General features: G+C 34.4%; 1 protein-coding gene across 3 annotated transcripts; it reads right to left on the bottom strand.

Moving 5' to 3' along the window:
- Positions 1–657: 657 nt before the first annotated feature.
- LOC133192147 (folylpolyglutamate synthase, mitochondrial-like) lies at positions 658–21,229 on the bottom strand. Of its 3 annotated transcripts, XM_061328034.1 has the most exons (14): positions 21,081–21,229; positions 19,739–19,756; positions 15,167–15,298; positions 14,533–14,651; positions 14,328–14,442; positions 13,881–14,123; positions 13,175–13,252; positions 9,565–9,796; positions 8,985–9,082; positions 5,910–5,962; positions 3,891–3,966; positions 1,987–2,050; positions 1,545–1,562; positions 658–1,107 (listed from the first exon to the last, which is right to left on the bottom strand). In XM_061328034.1, the coding sequence occupies exons 1-14, from the start codon at positions 21,147–21,149 to the stop codon at positions 677–679; spliced, it is 1,746 nt and encodes a 581-aa protein (XP_061184018.1). In that variant the 5' UTR covers positions 21,150–21,229; the 3' UTR covers positions 658–676. The 3 variants fall into 3 exon arrangements, with proteins under 3 accessions (XP_061184018.1, XP_061184020.1, XP_061184019.1); XM_061328036.1 differs by lacking the exon at positions 1,545–1,562; XM_061328035.1 differs by lacking the exon at positions 19,739–19,756 and having other exon boundaries at positions 21,081–21,222.
- Positions 21,230–21,727: the final 498 nt, after the last annotated feature.

Genomic DNA, 21,727 nt, shown 5'->3' with positions numbered 1-21,727 from the left:
TTATGACAATTTTTTTCTGACTGAAAGAACTTTCATCCATGAACTTACAAAAAATATCATGACTTTTCCTTTGTCTCTGCAAATTTTCTGTTGTTTGTTATGGAATATATTTATTATTTTTGTTGTTTTGATATTTTCTTGATAATAAATGAAATACACACTACAGTTGTCTGCATTTTCAAAAAAATGTGTTTTCCCTTAAATTTGATAAAGATTTGTTTGTGCCTTTAAAACTGAAGTAAATATATGTCAAATACATTCCAAAATATTTTTAAAGATTCAAAAATATCTTGTGCCATCAACATTCTAAAGGAATTTCGAGGCAGGAACCATCCATAGGATAAATTATTCATATTATGAATTATGTGATGTGCTTTCAGATGTGCATTTTGCAACTGATTTGAGAAAATATGCAGTTGTCTCTGCCCCTCTATTAACAGTAAAAACAACACAGTAATGTTCCTAGAATGTGGGCATCCAGGGAATACCCCCGTTTGATTATGCCTCTATGTTGCTTCCCAAAGTGATTTGTTACACTAATGCTGAATTCTGAGTTACTTGGTTAAAATAAATCCAGGATAAGTCAAATCAGCCAGGCTCGTTAGTATTTTACAAAGCAGATCTTGTTCCTATAATAAATCAACAAAAAGAAATATCTGAATATAAAAATCGATTTTTATTCTGGTCCAATAAGCCCTATAACACCCCCCACCAAGTGCAGACTGCCGGTCACCAAAATCTGTATATGGTCTGCATCCTTCACTTTGGAGGGGAATTCTGTGAAAGACTGAGATGAAATATTTGGTTCTTTTCCCTGAGTTGCCCAATTTAATGCTGAAGAAATACAAGGGAAATCTTTGGTAATAACACAGTCTTCAATATCACAGACAGTCTGAGAGTTATCTCCCTTGTCTTCAATGTTGTGAGTGTCCAATTTTGAGAACCTTGGTCTTTTCGCATCACGTGTGTTGTCTCTCTCTCTCTGTGTTGTTTCTTTTTCATGCTTTTGTTGTTGTAGTCTTTTAACTGCCAGTCTTTCAAACAACAGCATGTTAGCAAGAACACGGTTTAGCTGACTTTCCTTTGTAACGGTAAAATTCGTTGCATCTATGAAGCGAGAAAAAAAAAGAAATTTCAACAGTTTTATAAGCATTTCTCTTCTGTAGATGAAACTTACTGTACAAAGTGGATTAACAATAAATACAGGAAACCAGACAGTGCATGCTAGGGAGGAGTCTAAACAGGAGGTACTGTAGATTCCTAAATATATGCGAGGAGTAAATTATCGCGTAATTATGCGAGAAGCACCACTCGTGAAATAAAATTACTTGCTTTTATCTTTATAGTGCTTTAATGTATGTTAAATCTCTAGATAAATCACCCATTCACGAATTGTTGTTCTCGCGATTTGATGCCCTTGGGCCATCTCGCGATATTAAGTACTCGCGTAAAATAAGGAATCTACAGTAAACGTGCTAATAATACATCAAAGTTAAAGATATTTCTGTGTATAGTTAAATGCCATGCATCAATCATCAGCTTACCTGTTTTAGTGGAGCGTGCTACAGAAAGCAAAATACACCAACTCAGAAAGCAGTAAAGATTAAAAGCAAAACAAAACAAAAAATTATGGTTAAGCAAAAATAAAGAATCAAGCTACAATAAATAATAATAAGTTACAATGATGTATAAATAAAACAAAAAAAAGATCAAATGTGCATATCTGGCCAATACATACATGTACTTGAAACTTTACAATCCATTCAAAGATTGAACAAATACAAGACTGAATAATAGGCATGTCAACTTACTGCAACATGCGTGAATTCTGAATGTGACATTAAAATTGAACCAACATCCTTCATTATGCTGCTAGCTTAATATGTATTAGTGTGTTAGTTGATACATTAGTTAAAAAAGTTCAAACAAACAATTGTTAGAACCAATTACTAGTAAATAACTCTATTCAATCTCAACTGAACTTACCAACAGTATTTAAAGTAGAGAAGGCAATATTTGGACAGAATACTGCTGCATCAAAACCACAATTCTGTAAAAGCCAAAAAAAACCTATCATTTAACAGAAGAAATGGTAACAACATCACATTTTATTTGTACATGCAGATACACGTAATGAACAGGTAGTTTTGTCTATAAACTTCAAACTCATGTATGAATTATCAGTGAGATTGGATAACATTTGTTGATAAAAGTACAATTCAGTTGAACTTTAATATCTGGAACATCAATATCTTGAATACTACGGATATGTCGAAGTGAAATGGCAGTCTCAACTTCTCATTTTCTATGTATTTTAACCCTGATATCTTGAATCTTTGTATATCTCAAAGTTTTTAGCTCACCTGAGCCGAAGGCTCAAGTGAGCTTTTCTGATCACATTTTGTCCGTCGTCCATCCGTCCGTCTGTCTGTCTGTCCGTCCGTCTGTAAACTTTTCACATTTTTGACTTCTTCTCAAGAACCACTGGGCCAATTTTGACCAAACTTGGTACAAAGCATCCTTGGGTAAAGGGGAATTTAAATTGTTAAAATGAAGGGCCAAGTCCCCTCACAAGGGGAGATAATCAAGAGAAGACAAAAATAGGGTGGGGTCATTAAAAAATCTTCTTCTCAAGAACCACAGGGCCAGAAGAGCTGAAACTTATGTGGAAGCATTCTGGGGTAGTGTAAATTCTAAATTGTTCAAATCATGACCCCCGGGGGTAGGGCGGGGCCACAATAGGAAATACAATGTTTACATTGAAATATATAGGAAAAATCTTTAAAAATCTTCTTCTCAAGAACCACTGGGCCAGAAAAGCTGAAACTTATGTGGAAGCATCCTGGGGTAGTGTAGATTCTAAATTATAAAAATCATGACCCCCGGGGGTAGGGCGGGGCCACAATAGGGAATCAAAGTTTTACATTGAAATATATAGGAAAAATCTTTAAAAATCTTCTTCTCAAGAACCACTGGGCCAGAAAAGCTGAAACTTATGTGGAAGCATCCTGGGGTAGTGTAGATTCTAAATTGTAAAAATCATGACCCCCGGGGGTAGGGCGGGGCCAGAGTAGGAAATACAAGTTTTACATTGAAATATATAGGAAAAATTTTTAAAAATCTTCTTCTCAAGAACCACTGGGCCAGAAAAGCTGAAACTTATGTGGAAGCATCCTGGGGTAGTGTAGATTCTAAATTGTTCAAATCATGACCCCCGGGGGTAGGGCGGGGCCACAGTAGGAAATACAAGTTTTACATTGAAATATATAGGAAAAATTTTTAAAAAACTTTTTCTCAAGAACCACTGGGCCAGAAAAGCTGAAACTTATGTGGAAGCATCCTGGGGTAGTGTAGATTCTAAATTGTTCAAATCATGACCCCCGGGGGTAGGGCGGGGCCACAATAGGAAATACAAGTTTTACATTGAAATATATAGGAAAAATCTTTAAAAATCTTCTTCTCAAGAACCACTGGGCCAGAAAAGCTGAAACTTATGTGGAAGCATCCTCAAGTAGTGTACACTCTAAATTGTTCAAATCATGACCCAGGGGATAGGGCGGGGCCACAATAGGGGGAATCCCAAGTTTTACATTGAAATATATAGGAAAAATCTTTAAAAATCTTCCCAAGAACCACTGGACCAGAAAAACTGAAACTTATGTGGAAGCATCCTGGGGTAGTGTAGATTCTAAATTGTTCAAATCATGGCCCCTGGGGGGAGGGTGGGGCCACAATAGGTATTACAAGGGGGGAGTCTGGTAATGAACAGTATGGCCAAAGTTACTCAGGTGAGCGATGTGGCCCATGGGCCTCTTGTTTCTTAGTCCCATCAAGTTCAAGATACAATGTAATGAAATTTGTCTAGTTAAAAAAATTATGTCTCTACTTACCACCAACGGTTCAATAAGTACACTAGCTTCCCTATCGCCTGTCGAGTTAAATACAAGGACCTGGATTACATGGCCTCTGAAAAATTAAACGAGAGAACAATTTTTCACAGTTTTATGATTAAAGACAATACTCAGGGTTAGAAACTCCCTAAAATTACAACTCGCAAATAATTGCGAGTACCAAGAAAGTGAACTCGCAATTTTATAAGACTACTCGCAATTTTCATATAAAGTTAAATTATATATAAATTAAATACATGCTGTACATGTAACTTAAGGAAAAAGTAACTACTGTACAATACACAAAATACAACTACAGTGTGACTTTTAGTTAAATTACTGATTTAAATCAAAAGCATTGTGTTCTGTCATACTATGCAATTTTGTTACAGTTTCAATGCAAAAAAATTAACTCGCAAGTTTTTGCGAGTTACCTAATTTTTAACTCGCAATTTGGGAATTCTAACTCGCGTTTTGCGAGTTGTATATAGTGAATTTCGAACCCTGATACTGATGGTACATGTAGTTTGCTATTCTGTACAAGTTGGGATGTTTCAAATAATTAAGGGTTCATTAACCTTCTAATAAGAGAGATAACCCTCACTGGAATACATGACTATTATTCCTTTATAAAATTGTCAAGTTTCTGTCAAAGGATGATGTCCCAAAACTACTTTCTGCGGCCCCTTTTTCTCTGACGAATTATATTTATTCTAGAACGATTTTGATAGTTTTCAAACAAAAGTGAGTAAATATGACATCTTTTGTTCCAACACATTTTAATTATGAGGATTACTGCATTATATATGATTTTTTAGACCCCATGAGAGCAAAATTCGGCCTGGTTTGTGACAATAGGATCTTTTATGAAAAGAGAATAGGCGGGTCTTAGTACAATAGAGGGGTATGCATATCCGAGGAATCTACCTTATATGGCTATTGTTATCATATTGCCCATAGTCGCTTACTGAGAACAATTGTCCAATCCGATGACTGAACGACAAAACATGCTGGTTTACTACATGTTTACATTTTATCACAGACACATGGCTTAGGTCAATTAACACATTATCTCTACTACATATAAAACTTTTAATGGTCAGCAAAGACTTTGTAGACATAATTATACGTATGGATCCTCAGTGTTTTGGGTCAAGAAATTCACAATGAAACGTACGTGTATTCACTGATTTTCGGGAATTGCCCAACGGCTCTTTACAAAACTATGAAATTTTACAGTGTATATTTATCAAAAAAAAAATTGTAATTATGAGCAGGGAAAGTGTAGATTCGTGTCTATAATCTGCAACTCAAATGAATAAAAAAAAAATTCAAGATAAATTATGCCTTTTTCCAAGCATTAAATTTCCTTAGAATTTTTGTAGTACTTACTCGTAATGCAACTCATTAAGCTGATTGATCAGTTAGAAAGTCACGCCAGTGCCTCGATTAGCATATGAATTTATTCTTGCATCAGAAAAAATTGTTTCGTCGATCTGTTCATAATGGGGAAGACCAGCCAGATTTTACAACGTTTTAAACACAACATTTGAGCGCAGTTAGGTACAATTTTCTCCTTTCACATATAGGTAGATCTCAATAAAATACAGCAACCATCCAAAGGAGAAAAATGTACCTACTTGCACTCGTATATTTTAAGGGCTTCAAAGAGTGGGGTGGGGCCAAAATTCAACGGGAATTGGATGTAAACAAGGTACCCCTACTCAAAATAAAGATAAATATCTTCCAAACTATGTTTCTATTTTCGGTTAAAGTAGTATTCCCTGACAGTACACATATCAGTAATTAAGTCGATGCAAAAATTAGAGTAAAATTTAGATATTTTATTTTTTGTCAATTTACCAGGGGCCATATGGCACATCATCCCTTTGCCCCACAAGGTATGCTGAAATTTTGAAAAATTAGATTGTACACTGTATTTAGGTTCAAGCAAAATTTTATAAGAGGGAGCAGAGAGATGATGAATCTTGAGAGACATAAATAAAAATGACACAGTACCTCAATTTTTCAGATTCCTCCGCTGAAGCACATCTGAACCATTGTATACATTGCTGTAACAAGATACATGTATATATGCAATGCATGACACTGTAAATTCATAATCACTTTTCGGAGTAAAATACTAGATCAGAGTATCTAGAGAATCAGAGACATAAATAGGAGAGATTCACAACTGTTCAATTCTCATAATATCTCGTGGGCCTTATTACAGTCAAACCTTGTTATCTCAAACTCAATGGGGCCAAGAGAAAAATTTGAGATATCCGAGGATTCAAGATATCAAGAGTAAAATATTTAAGAAATATGTGGTTAGGATTTCCCAACCACTTTGACATATCCATTCGAGATATCCATGTTCGAGATACTGAAGTTCAAGTGTATTTACTTTTTTTTAAAATTTCACTCCGTTTAAATCCCATAAATCTTGAAGAATTCTTTAAGAATTATTTTTTTATTTATATTAACAAATTTTTCAGAATGTAACATTTCATAGAGTTTCTTTAATAAAATTAGAAAGGGGAGGGGACCTGAAAAAAAAAAAAGCAACAGGTTAGACCATGTTGTTCTTTTTAAAAGATTTTTTCTTTGATTCTCTCTTGTCATCATACCCTAAATCTAAGGGGTCAAAAAAGGAATTTCCTATATATTCCTATGTAAAACCTTGATCCCTTATTGGGGCCCCACCCTACCTTGGCCTTGGGGGGGGGGGGGGGGGGCATGTTTTGAACAAGTTTAAATCTGCACTACCTGTGGATGCTTGTATATTCATTAGGGCTGAAACAATTTACCGAAATATCGATATTGTTCAATGTTACTGCTTGTTCAATTTTCGGTTCGATACGTTTTTTTTATAATCGAGTTTGGTTACTCCTTGAAATAGATCGGGTTCGACCTCATTTTAATAGTTTGACACACAAGAGGGAGAAAATTGTGACGGAGAAAGTTTCAGAACAGGCTGCCACTGCTAGTATTGACACGAACAAAGTGCTCTTTTAATCTATAGAAGCACAAGTACTTCTCTTTATTGTATCATCACCTCTTACTTGCCTTTGGAAATCTGAATACATATTGTGATACGTGTCATTGAGGGGGCCTTAATATTCATATCACTAATCATGGTCCTGCTGTACTTAAGATTTTTGAAGAAATATCCAATATATTCCCATGCAAAACTTCGATCCCCTATTGGGGTCCAACCCTATCCTGGGGCCATGATTTGAACAAATTTAAATCTGCACTACCTGGGTTGCTTGCATTTTCATATCACTAATCATGGTCCTGCTGTTCTTGAGAAGATTTTTGAAGAAATTTTCTATACACTATAAACGAACTTTTCTTCCCACATGGTCATAATTCAACGGGATCACATATTCTGTTCAATCCGCATGTAGAAATTAAGTAGATATTGTATGTCTTAAAGGAACTTTAAAAATGCTGTGACAAATTTCTGCTGAAAATTTGTGACCATGTGCATAGCTTAAATTACTCCCACAAGGAAAAAGGGACCTCTAGTCCTCTACAGTATTCTAATGAAAAACTTTGATCCCCTAATGTGGCCCCTCCCTACCCCTAGGAGTTAAAATTTGAAGAAGCTTGAATCTACACTTTGTCAGGAAGATTTCTTATAGGCTTCATCTCTTTTGAAAAATGGTTCTAGAGAAGATTTTTATGACACCTACCCCGTTTTTACCTTTTCTTCATTATCTCCCTTTAAAGAGATCCTAGCGCTTTATTTGAATAAACTTGAATCCCTTTCACCCAAGGATTTTGTTGAAATTGGACCAGTGGTTCTGGAGAAGACGAAAAGTGAAAAGTTTACTACTGCCAACAGATTTTGATCAGACCTTCGGCTATTCCAAGACCATCACATATTGTAGCAAATGAATTAACGGCAGAATTGAGAATCTCTGTTATTTCTGCTCAGATGAAATAGCTTGCAGAGCTTAATAATGGGATTAAACATTTTAAATAATGACATTAAAAAAAACATACATAAATCTCCCTGATCATTTGATCTTAAACTTTTAAAGTGTTTACATTGTTTACAGTCAAACCTGTATTAAGCAGTCACCTGCGGGAACCATTAAAAGTGACCTTTATAGACAGGTGACCTCTGAAAAGAGGTTCATCTTTTTCAAGAAAAATTCTTTTCCACTTTATTTTAGTTCTGTGTTTTACAATACTATATCATAGAATATTAAAGAAATATGTGTATTGGACATCAATGGTCTCACTTTGATTTTTTTTTTATTTTAAATAGTCTCAAGATTATTAAGTTCAAGTTAAATTTGATGACTGCAACAAAAAATACATAAATCGTTGCGTAATAAACAGACATGTCATATACGCTCATTTAATCAAAGCAGTGCACAATACAAATTGATATCAAATTCACAGATGTTGTGAGTAATGAAGCATGACTAATCCTCACAGTGAAAAACACGAGATATAAAACAGGACACATTGTGTACACAAAACAGTTAATGAGGTGTCTATGAATAATACGTCTCCTAGGTGTTAAAAACTGTCTGCCATGTGTTTACACAAATACACCTACCGGAGTTGGACAGATGTGTATCCATTAATAGATAAATAAAGATGCGTTGTTTTTTAACATCACTCAAAATTTTTTAAACCAGATTCCTGTTTTGATAAGTTTAAGATTTTATAAGTTCGTTTTCCTGATAACCATTTCGGTCATTAGAATCCTTGTTTGTGTTTTGTTAAAAAAAAATAAATTATCCAACATTTTAAATGGTTTTAATTAGGCCAATTATTTTTTCCATGATCTTGCCAAACTAGACCAATATTATCAACATTAGTGATAAAATTGGGAGTCACCCGACTCTAGATTTTGTCATGTGACTGGACAAAATGGCCGCTTAATACAGGGTAAAACTGCGATTTTACATGAAATTTGATGACCACTAACTGCATTACGCAGGTGACCGCTTAATAGAGTTACATTATATAGGAAAATTCATTGGGAGGAAATAAAATGACTGCAAAGGACAGGTGACCGCTTGATAAAGGTGACCGCTAAGACAAGTTTGACCGTATATTAATTTATACCTGAACACTTTCTAATGTATGAGCTCCATCCAGGTAATATGTGATTCCTGGTTTCTTTATTGTCTGGTTCCTGCCATCCCATCTACAGTGCTTAAGTCCTACAATATATGGCATAAAACTCAAAACTTATGCTTTCATGAATTCTGAATATTTTTCATTTACTTTTTCTGTTATTAACATGTATTATTACACCTCTTCTCTCGTTTCACTCTATACATGTACCGGTATATATAATAGTAAATCTTTAAAGAATTTGCCGATTCATACTACTTTTTTTATGAAATTTGTGGTCAGGAACCATTTAGATGTAGAATCTTGCTAACATCCTACACAACATACCAGCATAAACATACACATTCTTTTTTCCACTGGATCATAATTCCACGGAATCACAATATCTGTTCAATCCACAGGTAGAAAATTACAAGGATTTCTTAGAGTGCCATTGTATGTCTTAAATGCACTTCAAGTACACTGTGATATATTTCCACAGAAAATTTGTGTGACCACATACATAGTGTAAATTAACCTCTTGCAGAAAAAAGTATGTTTACAGTATTCTTAATAGACCAAACCAAACCTTCAGTCACTGATGAAGGAAGCCTCATGTCTTCTGTGTTCCACTCCGTCGTCTTGCCGTTTTGATCATCCTCCATGTTTTTTTGCTGTTTCCTTCTGTTGTCTATCCACAATTTACACAGTTGAATGGCTAGTGCTGCATTTTGTCTTTGCATGTGTCCTGCAATCCCGAGACTGAGGGGTTGTCCAACTGACTCGAACAGGGATAAAGACGGGGCAACACTTAATGGACACTGTACCAATGGGAAGATAGGAGCTTTTTTGAACAAAATGACTCAAAGATTTACTCATGAACATGTTGAAAATGAAGTGTAATTTAACAGACTGGTAAAGACTTCAGGCCCTGGGGCCATAAAACTTAGACGAGCTCACTTTTGATCTCAGTCTTTCTTTTCCACTATTAATTCCTTTGGTAAAAGTGAGACTGAGATCAAAAGTGAGCTGGTCTAAGTTTTATGGCCCTGGGGCCAGATCAATAATGTTTACTCCTTTATGTACTGGATATCAGTCACATGATATTGTTTTCAAACAAGTTGTGGCATCACAATGTTTTTTTGTGTGAAACTGATGAAGTCAAATTTAGCCTATATATATATATAATTTCATATATAAAAATTCATATATTAAAACAGTGCAAAACATGTGCTAGCTATATGTTGTAAAACATGTGATAAAAAGAATTTCCAATGGTATATGGTTGGATATGATTTAGTCCAACTCGTTGTGCGTTTTCTATCCCCTCACCAAGGCTCAGGGATAGAAAACACACAGTCAACTTGTTTAACAAGAGGCCCAAGGGCCTTAACGGTCACCTGAGTATAATACAACAATTTAGAAGTTAAATACACTGATAGACGAAGCTTTGTTGCCCTAAAGCAAGAGAAGTAAGGAAGATCAGGATCAACAAAATAATTAGTCTAGTATTCAGTATCAACTCATAAATTAAGTTCTAATCTGTCCCCCACTTAACACTATGCAAACTATTAACAAACTATTAGTGCTTCTGTACTATTTATAAACCCATATTAAGACCTCTAGCATTGACCTCTCTTATGGTCTTTGAAGAACTTTTAATAAGATAAGTTATTTTTGTCTCATTTTTATTTATCTATTACTTACAGGTCTACCTGTTTATTAAAACTAAGAGAGTACTTTTTTAATTATACGATAAACATTCTTGCATAATTATCTTATTCTATTAACCTTTCAAATACATTATTTACAGTGATTAATTATCAAAGGTGAATGGAAAAGGGGAATAACTTCTCTCAGTAGAATACAAATTAATAGAGCCCTGCCCAGGACCAGAATGCTTAGACCAATGGTCCAGATGTTTAAAAATCTGGTAGAAATATGCTTACTCATATCATTTAAACTTTTACTCAGTTTGCTTCCAATATGCCCAGAAGCAGAGAAGAATTTCACAGGTACAATGCATTTTCACTACAGATTAAACAAAGCCTTACCCTAACACCAGAACCCAAGACCAAGGGTCAAGAAATTTACAAATTTGGAAGAGTTACCCTCATCATCATAACTATGGACTTCAAAGAATTAACACTTTTCCACTATATTATCAAAAGCCCCCCCCCCCCCTTCATTATGCCAGAACCCCTGACCCTAGGACCACAAGATTTAAAAATTCTGTTCGAAGCTCCCATTTTCATCATAGCTAAGCAATGTATTTATCAGCTCAACACTAAGGAGCAGACAGGATTAATTAATGATTAACAGAATTAATGCTTTTTCACTATGTAATCAATAGAGCCCCCCCCCCCCCCCCCTCCTCAAGAACCCCAAAAACTGAGGCCATATATTTAAAATTTTTGGAAGAGGCATCCTTGTCTATCATAATCATGCACTTAGTTTGTTTATATAATCTCCAGTAGCAGAGAAGAAGATTTTCAAAATATCAATGCATTTTTACTACATAATCTATAGAGCCCCGCCCTAACACCAGAACCCCTGACCCTGGGGCCATGAAATTCACGATTTTTGAAAAGGCATCCTTATGCATCATAACCATGCACTTAGTTTGTTTAAATAATCTCCAGTAGCAGAGAAGAAGATTTTCAGAGAATCAATGCATTTTCACTATATAATCAATAGAGCCCCGCCCTAACACCAGAACCCCTAACCCTGGGGCCAAGAAATTCACAATTTTTGAAAAGGCATCCTTATGCATCATAACCATGTACTTAGTTTGTTTAAATAATACCCAGGAGCAGAAAAGAAGATTTTCAAAGAATTAAAGCATTTTCACTATATAATCAATAGAGCCCCGCCCTAACACCAGAACCCCTGTCCCAGGGGCAATGACTTTCACAATTCTGGAAGAGGCCCACCTCCTCATCATAACTATGTACTTAGTTTATCACCTTAATGCCCAGGAGCAGAGGAGAAGATTTTCAAAGAATTAATGCATTTTCACCATATAGTTGATAGAGCCCCACCCTAACACCAGAACCCCTGACCCTGGGGCCATGAAATTCACAATTCTGGAAGAGGTACTCTTGATCATCATAACTATGTACTTAGTTACTTTATTTAATATCCAGAAGCAGAGAAGATTTTCAAAGAATTAATGCTTTTTCACTATATAATCTATAGAGCCCCGCCCTAACACCAGAACCCCTGACCCTGGGGCCATGAAATTCACAATTTTTGAAAAGGCACTTTTGCTCATCATAACTATGTACTAAGTTACTTTATTTAATACCCAGGAGCAAAGAAGAAGATTTTCAAAGAATTAATGCTTTTTCACTATATAATCTATAGAGCCCCGCCCTAACACCAGAACCCCTGACCCTGGGGCCATGAATTTCACAATTTTGGAAGAGGCACTCCTGCTCATCATAACTATGTACTTAGTTCCTTTATTTCATACCCAGGAGCAGAGAAGAAGATTTTCAAAGAAATAATGCATTTTTACTATATAAATCAATAGAGCCCCGCCCTAACACCAGGACCCCTGACCCTGGGGCCATGAATTTCACAATTTTGGAAGAGGCACTCTTGCTCATCATAACTATGTACTTAGTAACTTTATTTAATACCCAGGAGCAGAGAAGAAGATTTTCAAAGAAATAATGCACTTTCACTATATGATCTATATAGCCCAACCCTGGGGCCAGAACCCCTGACCCTGGGGCCATGAATTTCAAAATTTTGGTAGAGGGCTTCATGCTTATTACAATGATGCCAACAGTTTGTTTGCTTGATGTCCAGGAGTAAAGAAGATTTTTAAAGATTGCATTATTTTTGGTGGTTTTAGCCCCATCCCTCAGGCCCCAGGGGGGGCAGGGACCATGAAATTCACAATTTTTGTTCCCCTTCATCCATAGATGCTACATACCAAATTTGGTTGAAATTGGTTGAGCGGTTCAAGAGAAGAAGCTAAAAATGTTCAAAAGTTTACGACCGACGAACGACAAACGATGTACGACGATGGACAAAAATGGATAGCAATAGGTCACCTGAGTTTACTCAGGTGACCTAATAAAAGTCACATCCAACCAAAAAAACATAGCAGATCCCAAATTTATCTTCAGATCTGTACCAGTTTTGTATACAGTTTTCTTTTTTTTTGGTTAGGAAATGTATAATTGTACCCCAATTTCTTTGGCCCGCTCTTTTATGACATTTAAAGCAATATCAGGCTGTGGTGAGGTCACTGCTGGTACACTTGGCTGAAAAATGAATGGCACACATATTATAACGCAGTAAACACATCTCAAAATATTCTTTATATGGTATTCAATGTAAAGTTAGATTAAAAATTCTGACTACAGATACAGTAAAACTCATTTAGTACGAACACAGATATAACGAATTTACGGATATAGTGAAGTTTTCTGCAATCCCCGGAGAATTTCTTAACAATTCCTTGTAAAATATTACGGACATAACGAACTCGGATATGATGAATTTACGGTTATAGCAAACTGATTCTGTCTCCCCTAGAAGTTAAAAATAACGAAATTTACATCTGTTATAGTGAATTTTTTTAAGAATTTAGTTTTTAAAATTTTGAACTGACATTTACTTTGTAAGTATATATATTTAGAACACTATTCATCCGAAAATTTTTGAACTCCAGGGTAAATTTTATATTTTATACTTCCCTTAATACATTTGGTAGTCATACTTCAAGGAAAGGAAAAAAAAATCTATATTGCAAAGTCGCTATGTATACTTTAATGAATTTGTTATACAGATATAACAAATTACGGATATAGCAAAGTAAATTCTCAGGTCCCCAGAACTTCACTATAACCGAGTTTTACTGTTACAAATGAATCACAGTTTTTAAAGTACCTTAAATATCCCAGCTTTGTGCCAGGCAATTTTATCAACAGTATCGCCAAGTATAGAGGTATGATCTAGACCAAGGGATGCAACTCCACAGGCAACTGGTTTCCGTATTAAGTTTGTGCTATCATACTGCCCTCCAATCCCAACCTCCATAATTGCCACATCTACTTCCTCTTTCAGGAACACGTATAGGGACATCACGGTCAGAAAAGAGAAGTATGTTGGCATGGATCCATCAAAAGACTCCTGATTTTGGAACAAAAAAAAGATCATTTTCAACATTTACTGTATTTTTTAAAAATAAATTAGATTTGAGGTTCCCTTGTTTGAAGTCTAAAAAACTTTGATTAGAATTTATTGAGAAAATGTTCTTTAGCAAAGACTTGGTATATTTGTGGGATTAAATTTAAAGAAGTTCCAGATTTTGAATAAACTTGAATGCAACTGGACCTTTGTTTTCTCCAACCTCCCAAACACATCCCAAAAGTAATCCGTAAATTTGTCCCTTGTGATTGGAATTCCATTGATCCTGAAACGCTCTCGAACTTCAACTAGATGTGGTGAACTGCAGTAAAAAATAAGAGTATGTTTGAGACAGTGTTTATAAATATTTGTACGACTTTCAATTCATCGTGCTTCTGCTGTGGAAGCTAACCTGAAGAATCCTGTTTTGTATCCCTGATGTCTCAGTATGCTCTCACAAAAGGCACATGTAGATCCTTTTCCTTTCGTCCCACTTACATGGATTATGGAGAGTTTATCCACATCATCTAACTAAAAGAAAAACAACCATAATTTCCTGGTTCACACTTGGACCACTATGACAATACTAGAGGTCACTCAGAGTGCATTAGCCTTTAGATTCTGTGTGCATGCTTAAGTAGGCACATTTATTTTCGCACAATTAAATTTTAGTGCAAACATTGGTAGGGGACTACATGGACTATTTGGCACAATAGTGAATTAAGAGTTAAGAGTCTCCAAATGAACTTTATTTAAAATTTGATGGAGACACTTTCTAAATTTTCAACTGATATCTCTTCATTTTTTTTTTTAAACAATTTTTGCAAAATAACTTTATTCATTCTAATTTCCACTGACTAGGCTTTATTGCCATTCAGACTTTATTATCAAATTTAAATATGTTTAAAATCTGATTATATAATTTCCATAACATTGTTCTCCTTGTAAGTTATTGAACTTCCAACTCATTGTTCTTACACATTCAGCAGAATGTGTTTATTACAACCAATTAAAACTTGATCATATTCTGGACACTATAAACTTACTGTGATGCCGACTCGTTCCGCAAACTTGATCATGTTGGGGATGTTGAGCTCGGCCTTTTTGCCTCCTTGCTGGCGTATTTTCTCCAGAGTCTGTGCATTGCTCTGAAGTGTGTTTAATGCTGTAACTGCCTCCTACAAAAAAGTGAATGCAATTAAACTAAATGTAAATCCAATTCATTATTTTCTAATTTAAGTTAATTCAGTAAAGATATGATGTAATTAAGATAATGATGGACTATTTATATACATGTACTATCAAAATGAGATAACTTATTGAAAGATCTTGAAATATTACAAGAAGAATTAATTATGTACTTTTATTTTTCTCATAAGACTATGATGAAGTAAAGATATATGGTTTAATCATATATGCCTTTCATAAACCTACATAAATGAATGAAAAAAGTTGTACGTCATTCAAATTGTAGGACACAGTTCAGAATTTTAACCTATATGTATATATATAAAGTTCATTAAAACCCAGTTCAAAAGGAAAAAAAACACTGAGAAGTATATATATGTACATGCACCTCCATTCCAATACTGAATCCTAACAAACTGATAAATAAAACTCAAGATAGCTAGAGCTCTATGCTTCACACTTTGCATGCAGGTATATTTAAGCATAATTTTTTTCTTTTACAACACTCTCCGTGAAGTGAAGGAAAATCTTGAGTTTTGCCACACCTCTGATACTCTTTCACACAAAATATCACTTTGATATTCTTTTGCACTGTTACAAAATATCACTTTTATTCAATAAAGAAATTACAGTATTTCACTGTTGAGGATATTATAAATTATATTAATTTTTGGAAATCCCCCTCCTCCCATTATTAAATTCACTTAATAAAACTTGAAAAAAAAAACAAGCTACTATAATTATTTGAGATACCGAGTACTGCTTTTGGTGCATCTACTATGCCATATATTGTTTATGTGAAACCTGAATGGATGTCCCTTCTCTAGGTTAAAATATGTTACTAAAAATTAACAAATATTCCTGATTGCATAAACTCTTTATGAATTTTTAATTTTCAATCACACAAGATATGTGCAATTTAATGTGTTCTTATTTAAACTAATTTATTTTTACCTATTAGTGATCCCCCCCCCCCCCCCAATTTTTTTTTTCACTTTTCTGAAGTCTCTTTAGAATGCTTAGCCTGACATAAACCTATCCCCTTTTTCCATTTTATAATACTGAATGGCAATCTTTCCTCGTAATAAAATCAGGGTTGTCAATCAGTCTGACTAAAGCCAGCCCCTACTATTTCACTTCCTTGTAGTGAAATAGTAGGGGCTGGATGGCTTTATTCAGACAGGGTCCTGGTTAACTGGTTGAATTAAATTTTAAAGTTAATATGAAGGATTTTTTAAGATATGACTTAAATAAAATCATCCTGAAATAGCAACATTTCAGGTTTCCAGTAGTATATTACTGAAAACTTGAATAGTCAATATACGGTTCTTGGGACTTGTTGCAAAATCAGTATAATTGAAAAACAAAAGGCCCATGGACCATAACACTCACCTAAGTAACTTTGGCCCTGCCCAGATTTTCCCCTTGTAAAACTTATTGTGGCCCCACACTACCCCCAGGGGACCATGATTTTAACAATGTAGAATCTACACTATCCCAGGATTCTTTCACATAAGTTTCAACTTTTCTGGTCCAGTGGTTCTTGACAAGAAGATTTTTAAAGATTTTTCTGATATATTTCAATGTAAAACTTAGATTCCCAATTGTGGCCCCATCCTACCCCAGGGGGCTATGATTTGAACAATTTAGAATCTACACTACCCCAGGATGCTTCCATATAAGTTTCAGCTTTTCTGGCCCAGTGGTTCTTGAGGAGATTTTTACAGATTTTTCCTATAGATTTCAATCTAAAACTTGGATTCCCAGTTGTGGCCCCACCCTAACCCTGGGGTCATAATTTGAATAATTTAAAATCTACACTATCTCTTTATGCTTCCACACAAGTTTTAGCTTTTCTGGCCCAGTGGTTCTTGAGGAGAAGATTTTCAAAGATTTTTTCCTACATATTTCAATGTAAAACTTGGACTGGATTCCCAATTGTGTCCCCCCAGGGAGGGCATGATTTGAACAATTTAGAATCTACACTACCCCAGGATGATTCTACATAAGTTTCAGCTATTTTGGCCTAGTGTTTCTTGAGAAGATTTTTTAATGACCCCACCCCATTTTTGTCTTTTCTTGTTTATCTCCCCTTGGAAGGGGGCTTTGCCCTTCATTTCAACAATTTATATCCCCCTTCACCCAAGGATGCTTTGCACCAACTTCGTTTAAATTGGCCCAGTGGTTCTTGAGAAGAAGATGAAAATGTGAAAAGTTGACAGATGGACGAACTACGGACAATGGGTGATCAGAAAAGATCACTTGCGCTTTCAGCTCCGGTGAGCTAATAAAATATAGGTATTCTGAATTTGGGACATAAAACATTCAACTTCAGACACTGAGACAATTCTCATCATACATTATGCAATATCGTGCAGCGGATGCAAAAATTAACACACGACTATATTAGCCCATTTAGATAAGCTATGTAAAAGCAAATATTGACTTCCATTTACACATAAAATAGAAATAAAGTGACTATCTGGTCAGGAAAAACTACCTTAGAATTTAGAATATTGCAACCATGAGCTTAAATGACATATGACAATGCATAAAGTTGCCTTCTAATTTTTGTTAGTAATTCTACTTCACTATAACAAGGACACTGTAACATATAAACATGCACTGAGACACAGGTAAATGATCTACTTTCTACAGCACTATATAATTATTGCACATAAAACATACAATGTATATACAGTCACTGTGGTGCCTTGTTAATCCTGATAACTTCATCCCTAGCTCAAAATTAGGTTAATTACTCAATCTCTGCTATCAATCTTTGTTTTTTTTTCATAAATTAATGTTCATATATATGTCAAGGCTATTAATATACATCTCAAGGCTATTTAATGCTGACTACACGTTAAACAAACATCTTTTGGTATCATAAAGTAAGGTACTTCAATGAGTGATATTAAAGAATTAACTACCGGTATTACTGTGAAATCGTTAATTTTCATGCGGGTTTAATTTTCGCTGTTTTTGTGGTATGGAGAGATCCACAAATTTATGTCCTCCACGAAATGTAAAATTTCAAATGCCTAACAACTCACCTACAAAATCAATTTAACTACGATATCAAAATACCACATATCAATATTTTTACCTCAAAATTCAAAAACTTGACCCCACGGAAATATGTGATATTTTACAGTATACAAGGGTTGATCCAAACATAATGTCACAACTGATTCAGATATAAAATCTTTAATACCGATAATCTAAAGTTATCAATAAAATTTGACCTACTAAAAATCCTTTCTATTTTTTCCCTGAAATTTCATTCGATCATATAAAACTTTTTTTAAATATTAAGATAAACACAACATAAGGTTCTGTCTATCGCATCACAGCAGGAATGTTACGGAGGTTTTTATGACGTTACTTTTCGGCACTTCTTTTTTAGTTCATCCACATATCTTTTTAACCTCTCATGTGTTTCTTTTTATTTTTATAAAGTATTGCATATATCTAAATAAAAAAAGCATGGACCCTGGAACCTTCTGAGGTGGGATCAGGGGCCTAGGAGGAGTGGACATCCCCTGTCAACCAGTTGCACCTACCATGAGTCCTATGTATTGATCGAATAGATAGAGTACTCCCGGCGATTTTTTCTACTGAAACGGTTCCGGTATCAATTCAGTAGGGAAATAATAGCATCGAAATGGAACAAAGGGGAATTTTCTGTCAACTAATGAAATTTATTTTGTGTTTATTCTAACCTCAAGCTTTAAAGGCCATCATTAGAAGAAATGCAACAGTAATAAAACTTTAAAACAAAAATATGAAGGTGAACGATCAGTAACCTTTGCATCCAGTAATAAAACTTTTAAACAAAAATATGAAGGTGAATGATCAGTAACCTTTGCATCAATGTGGAATAGGATTGTTCAACCAAAAGTATGTGTTAAAATTTAGTTTCCAAAAAATATCACTCAGAAGGTGAAGTGTCTGGATTCCCATGGTGCCACTGAATATTAGTACAAAGAAAACTTGCGCAGAGTCAGTCATAATGACTTGCAAGACAAAGTTAGCTTACTGATTTACTCGACAAGCAACATAAAGTTACAAGATTTAAAAGTTCAACACCTGAGAAATCAATAGTAGATAAACAATCAATAGCTTTCTATTTCACATTCTGCTAGCATCATTTTGCTGATGTTAACCAAAATTTTATGGATGAGATAAGCTATCGACCAATCACTAGATATACATCTATACTTTTTTAAACACTTTGGTGGTTTTCAAAGATTATATATATGAAGACCATATAAAATGTGTATTTCAGGAATCTGTCTGAAATAATGCCTGAATCAAATTTGTCAAAGTAAAAAAAAAAATGTCAATTAGAGGAACCTAAGGTTAGAGGCTATAGAATGTGGAATACTGGAGTGCAAACAATTCACCAACAGGCATGGAATACATACCTGGGCCCTTCTCCACACCTGTGGGTGATTTTTAAAAAAAAAAATCCATTCATTTCTTAATAATATATACTGGTAAGTTCTGAACACTAAGAAAGTGATTTCTTTAAAAAAGAACAATAGAAATTAGCTTGATGATATGGCAGGGCTTTTAAAAAGATTAGAAACAGGTGGTACTGAAACGAAAATAAGAGGTACTGCTTAAGGCAATTTAAATTAAATATTTTATCAAATTCTTCTCCTGACCAATGAATATTTTGGCTGGTCTGATCATGATTTCAACCGAGTAAAAATACCGGGTACCAGCACATTTTGAAAGGCCTGATATGGTGAGGTAAACAGTATTATATATATATGTCTGTTTGCCTAATCTCCCAACCCTTGGGGTAAAATTGTATTCAGCTAAGGACACAGAACCAATTTCTTGACATATATATATATATATATATATATATATATATAATTATATATATATATATATATATATATATATATATATATAATTATATATATATATATATATATATATATATATATATATATATATATATATAATGACCAATTTCTTGCCTGAATACAAGCAAGGTTAGCTAAATTGCTTGAAACCACAGGGGCTTGCTCCCAACAGCAATAAATATTTGTTAAAAAATCATATACAAAATACTTAAAAACAACACAAGGGAGGACATCATTTTGGACACCTTCCTGGCTACAACCTCTGTTTTAGTTATATTTTCCAATATAAAGAAAAAATTTTCAAAAACTAGAAAGTAAATTCGAAGATTTACATTCCAGTATGGAATTAGAATGTGGTGTTTTTCAAATTTATAATCAGCAGTTATTTTAACTAGTATAAAACTCTGAGGTTTCCCAATGTATTTTCTCTTTCTGTCCTCGACAAATGTCCTAAAGAATGCGTTTGGATTATTATTCGTCTGAAATGTGCAAATAAAGGCTCCAAGGGGATGATTCAAGCATTATGTCTTATTATCAATTATAATGAAAATAGAGGTGAAGAGTGGAAGGGTCCAAAATGGCATCCTCTCTTCTTCTGTTTTTGTATTAAAAAATAAATATTTATTACACACCGGGAGCAAGCCCTTGTGCTTGAAACTGTATGTTTGATCCCAATTGCAAATGCTAAACCTACATATATGCTTTGGATCAAAACACGTTATCTTTATTTATTTTTACTATTTTCACTGTTATTAAGAAAACCTTTTGTCACTCTACAAAATATATTTATGTAATTGTAAAAAGTAAAAAAAAAAAAAAAACCATAATCTGCACGGAGATTTTCAATTAAAATATTACGGCAAACAATAACATTGCATAATTTACAAACCTCATATTTCTTGCTGTTTTCGACTGTTGAGGCTAAAGAACTAAGTGATCGCAAAACTTTTGTTGACATGTTCACAATTCTAACATGATCACGCGTTCATGCCATGAGCAAGTGAAAGAATGATTAACGGCAACTCCTTTATATAACCTCCTGGTCATGCAGAGCTAGGCCGCAAAATTAATCTGGAGCTTAATATCATTTCAATCCTGACAGTCTTCGAGATTTAGTTTACTTTTATTCTAAAACATTTAAACTGAAACAAATTTTGCAATAAAATGCAAAAATGATGTTAATTTAACTACATTTTAATCAATCGTGGAAATGTTGGACTACTTTCGTTTTTAATTTTATGTCTTTCGAGCTCGATTCATTTTACTTATTGAAAAACATGAAGTATGTGACTAATTTATTTATGTAATATTAAAAATCAAATTTTAAAACATGCTTTGATTGTTTAGCCATATATTTAAGCTATATTTTGTAAAGTGAGTTCTTTTATTCCTTTGAAACTCGCTTCTTCCTCATTGTCAACTCACTCCCACCTCCGCCTTCATTTTCTCTGTGAACCCTCTTTTTCCTTTCCTGTCCGACAACTTCCCTCTGTTCTATTATATATCTTCCCTTTTAACATCCCTGAACCGTCTCTA

The sequence above is a fragment of the Saccostrea echinata genome, unplaced genomic scaffold (genome assembly GCF_033153115.1).
Source record: "Saccostrea echinata isolate AGI-Se365-2 ecotype Australia unplaced genomic scaffold, CSIRO_AGI_Sech_v1 ptg000025l, whole genome shotgun sequence".
NCBI lineage: Eukaryota > Metazoa > Mollusca > Bivalvia > Ostreida > Ostreidae > Saccostrea > Saccostrea echinata.
The sequence above is the reverse complement of the archived record's forward strand: the minus strand, read 5'-3'. Positions and strand labels throughout refer to the sequence as shown.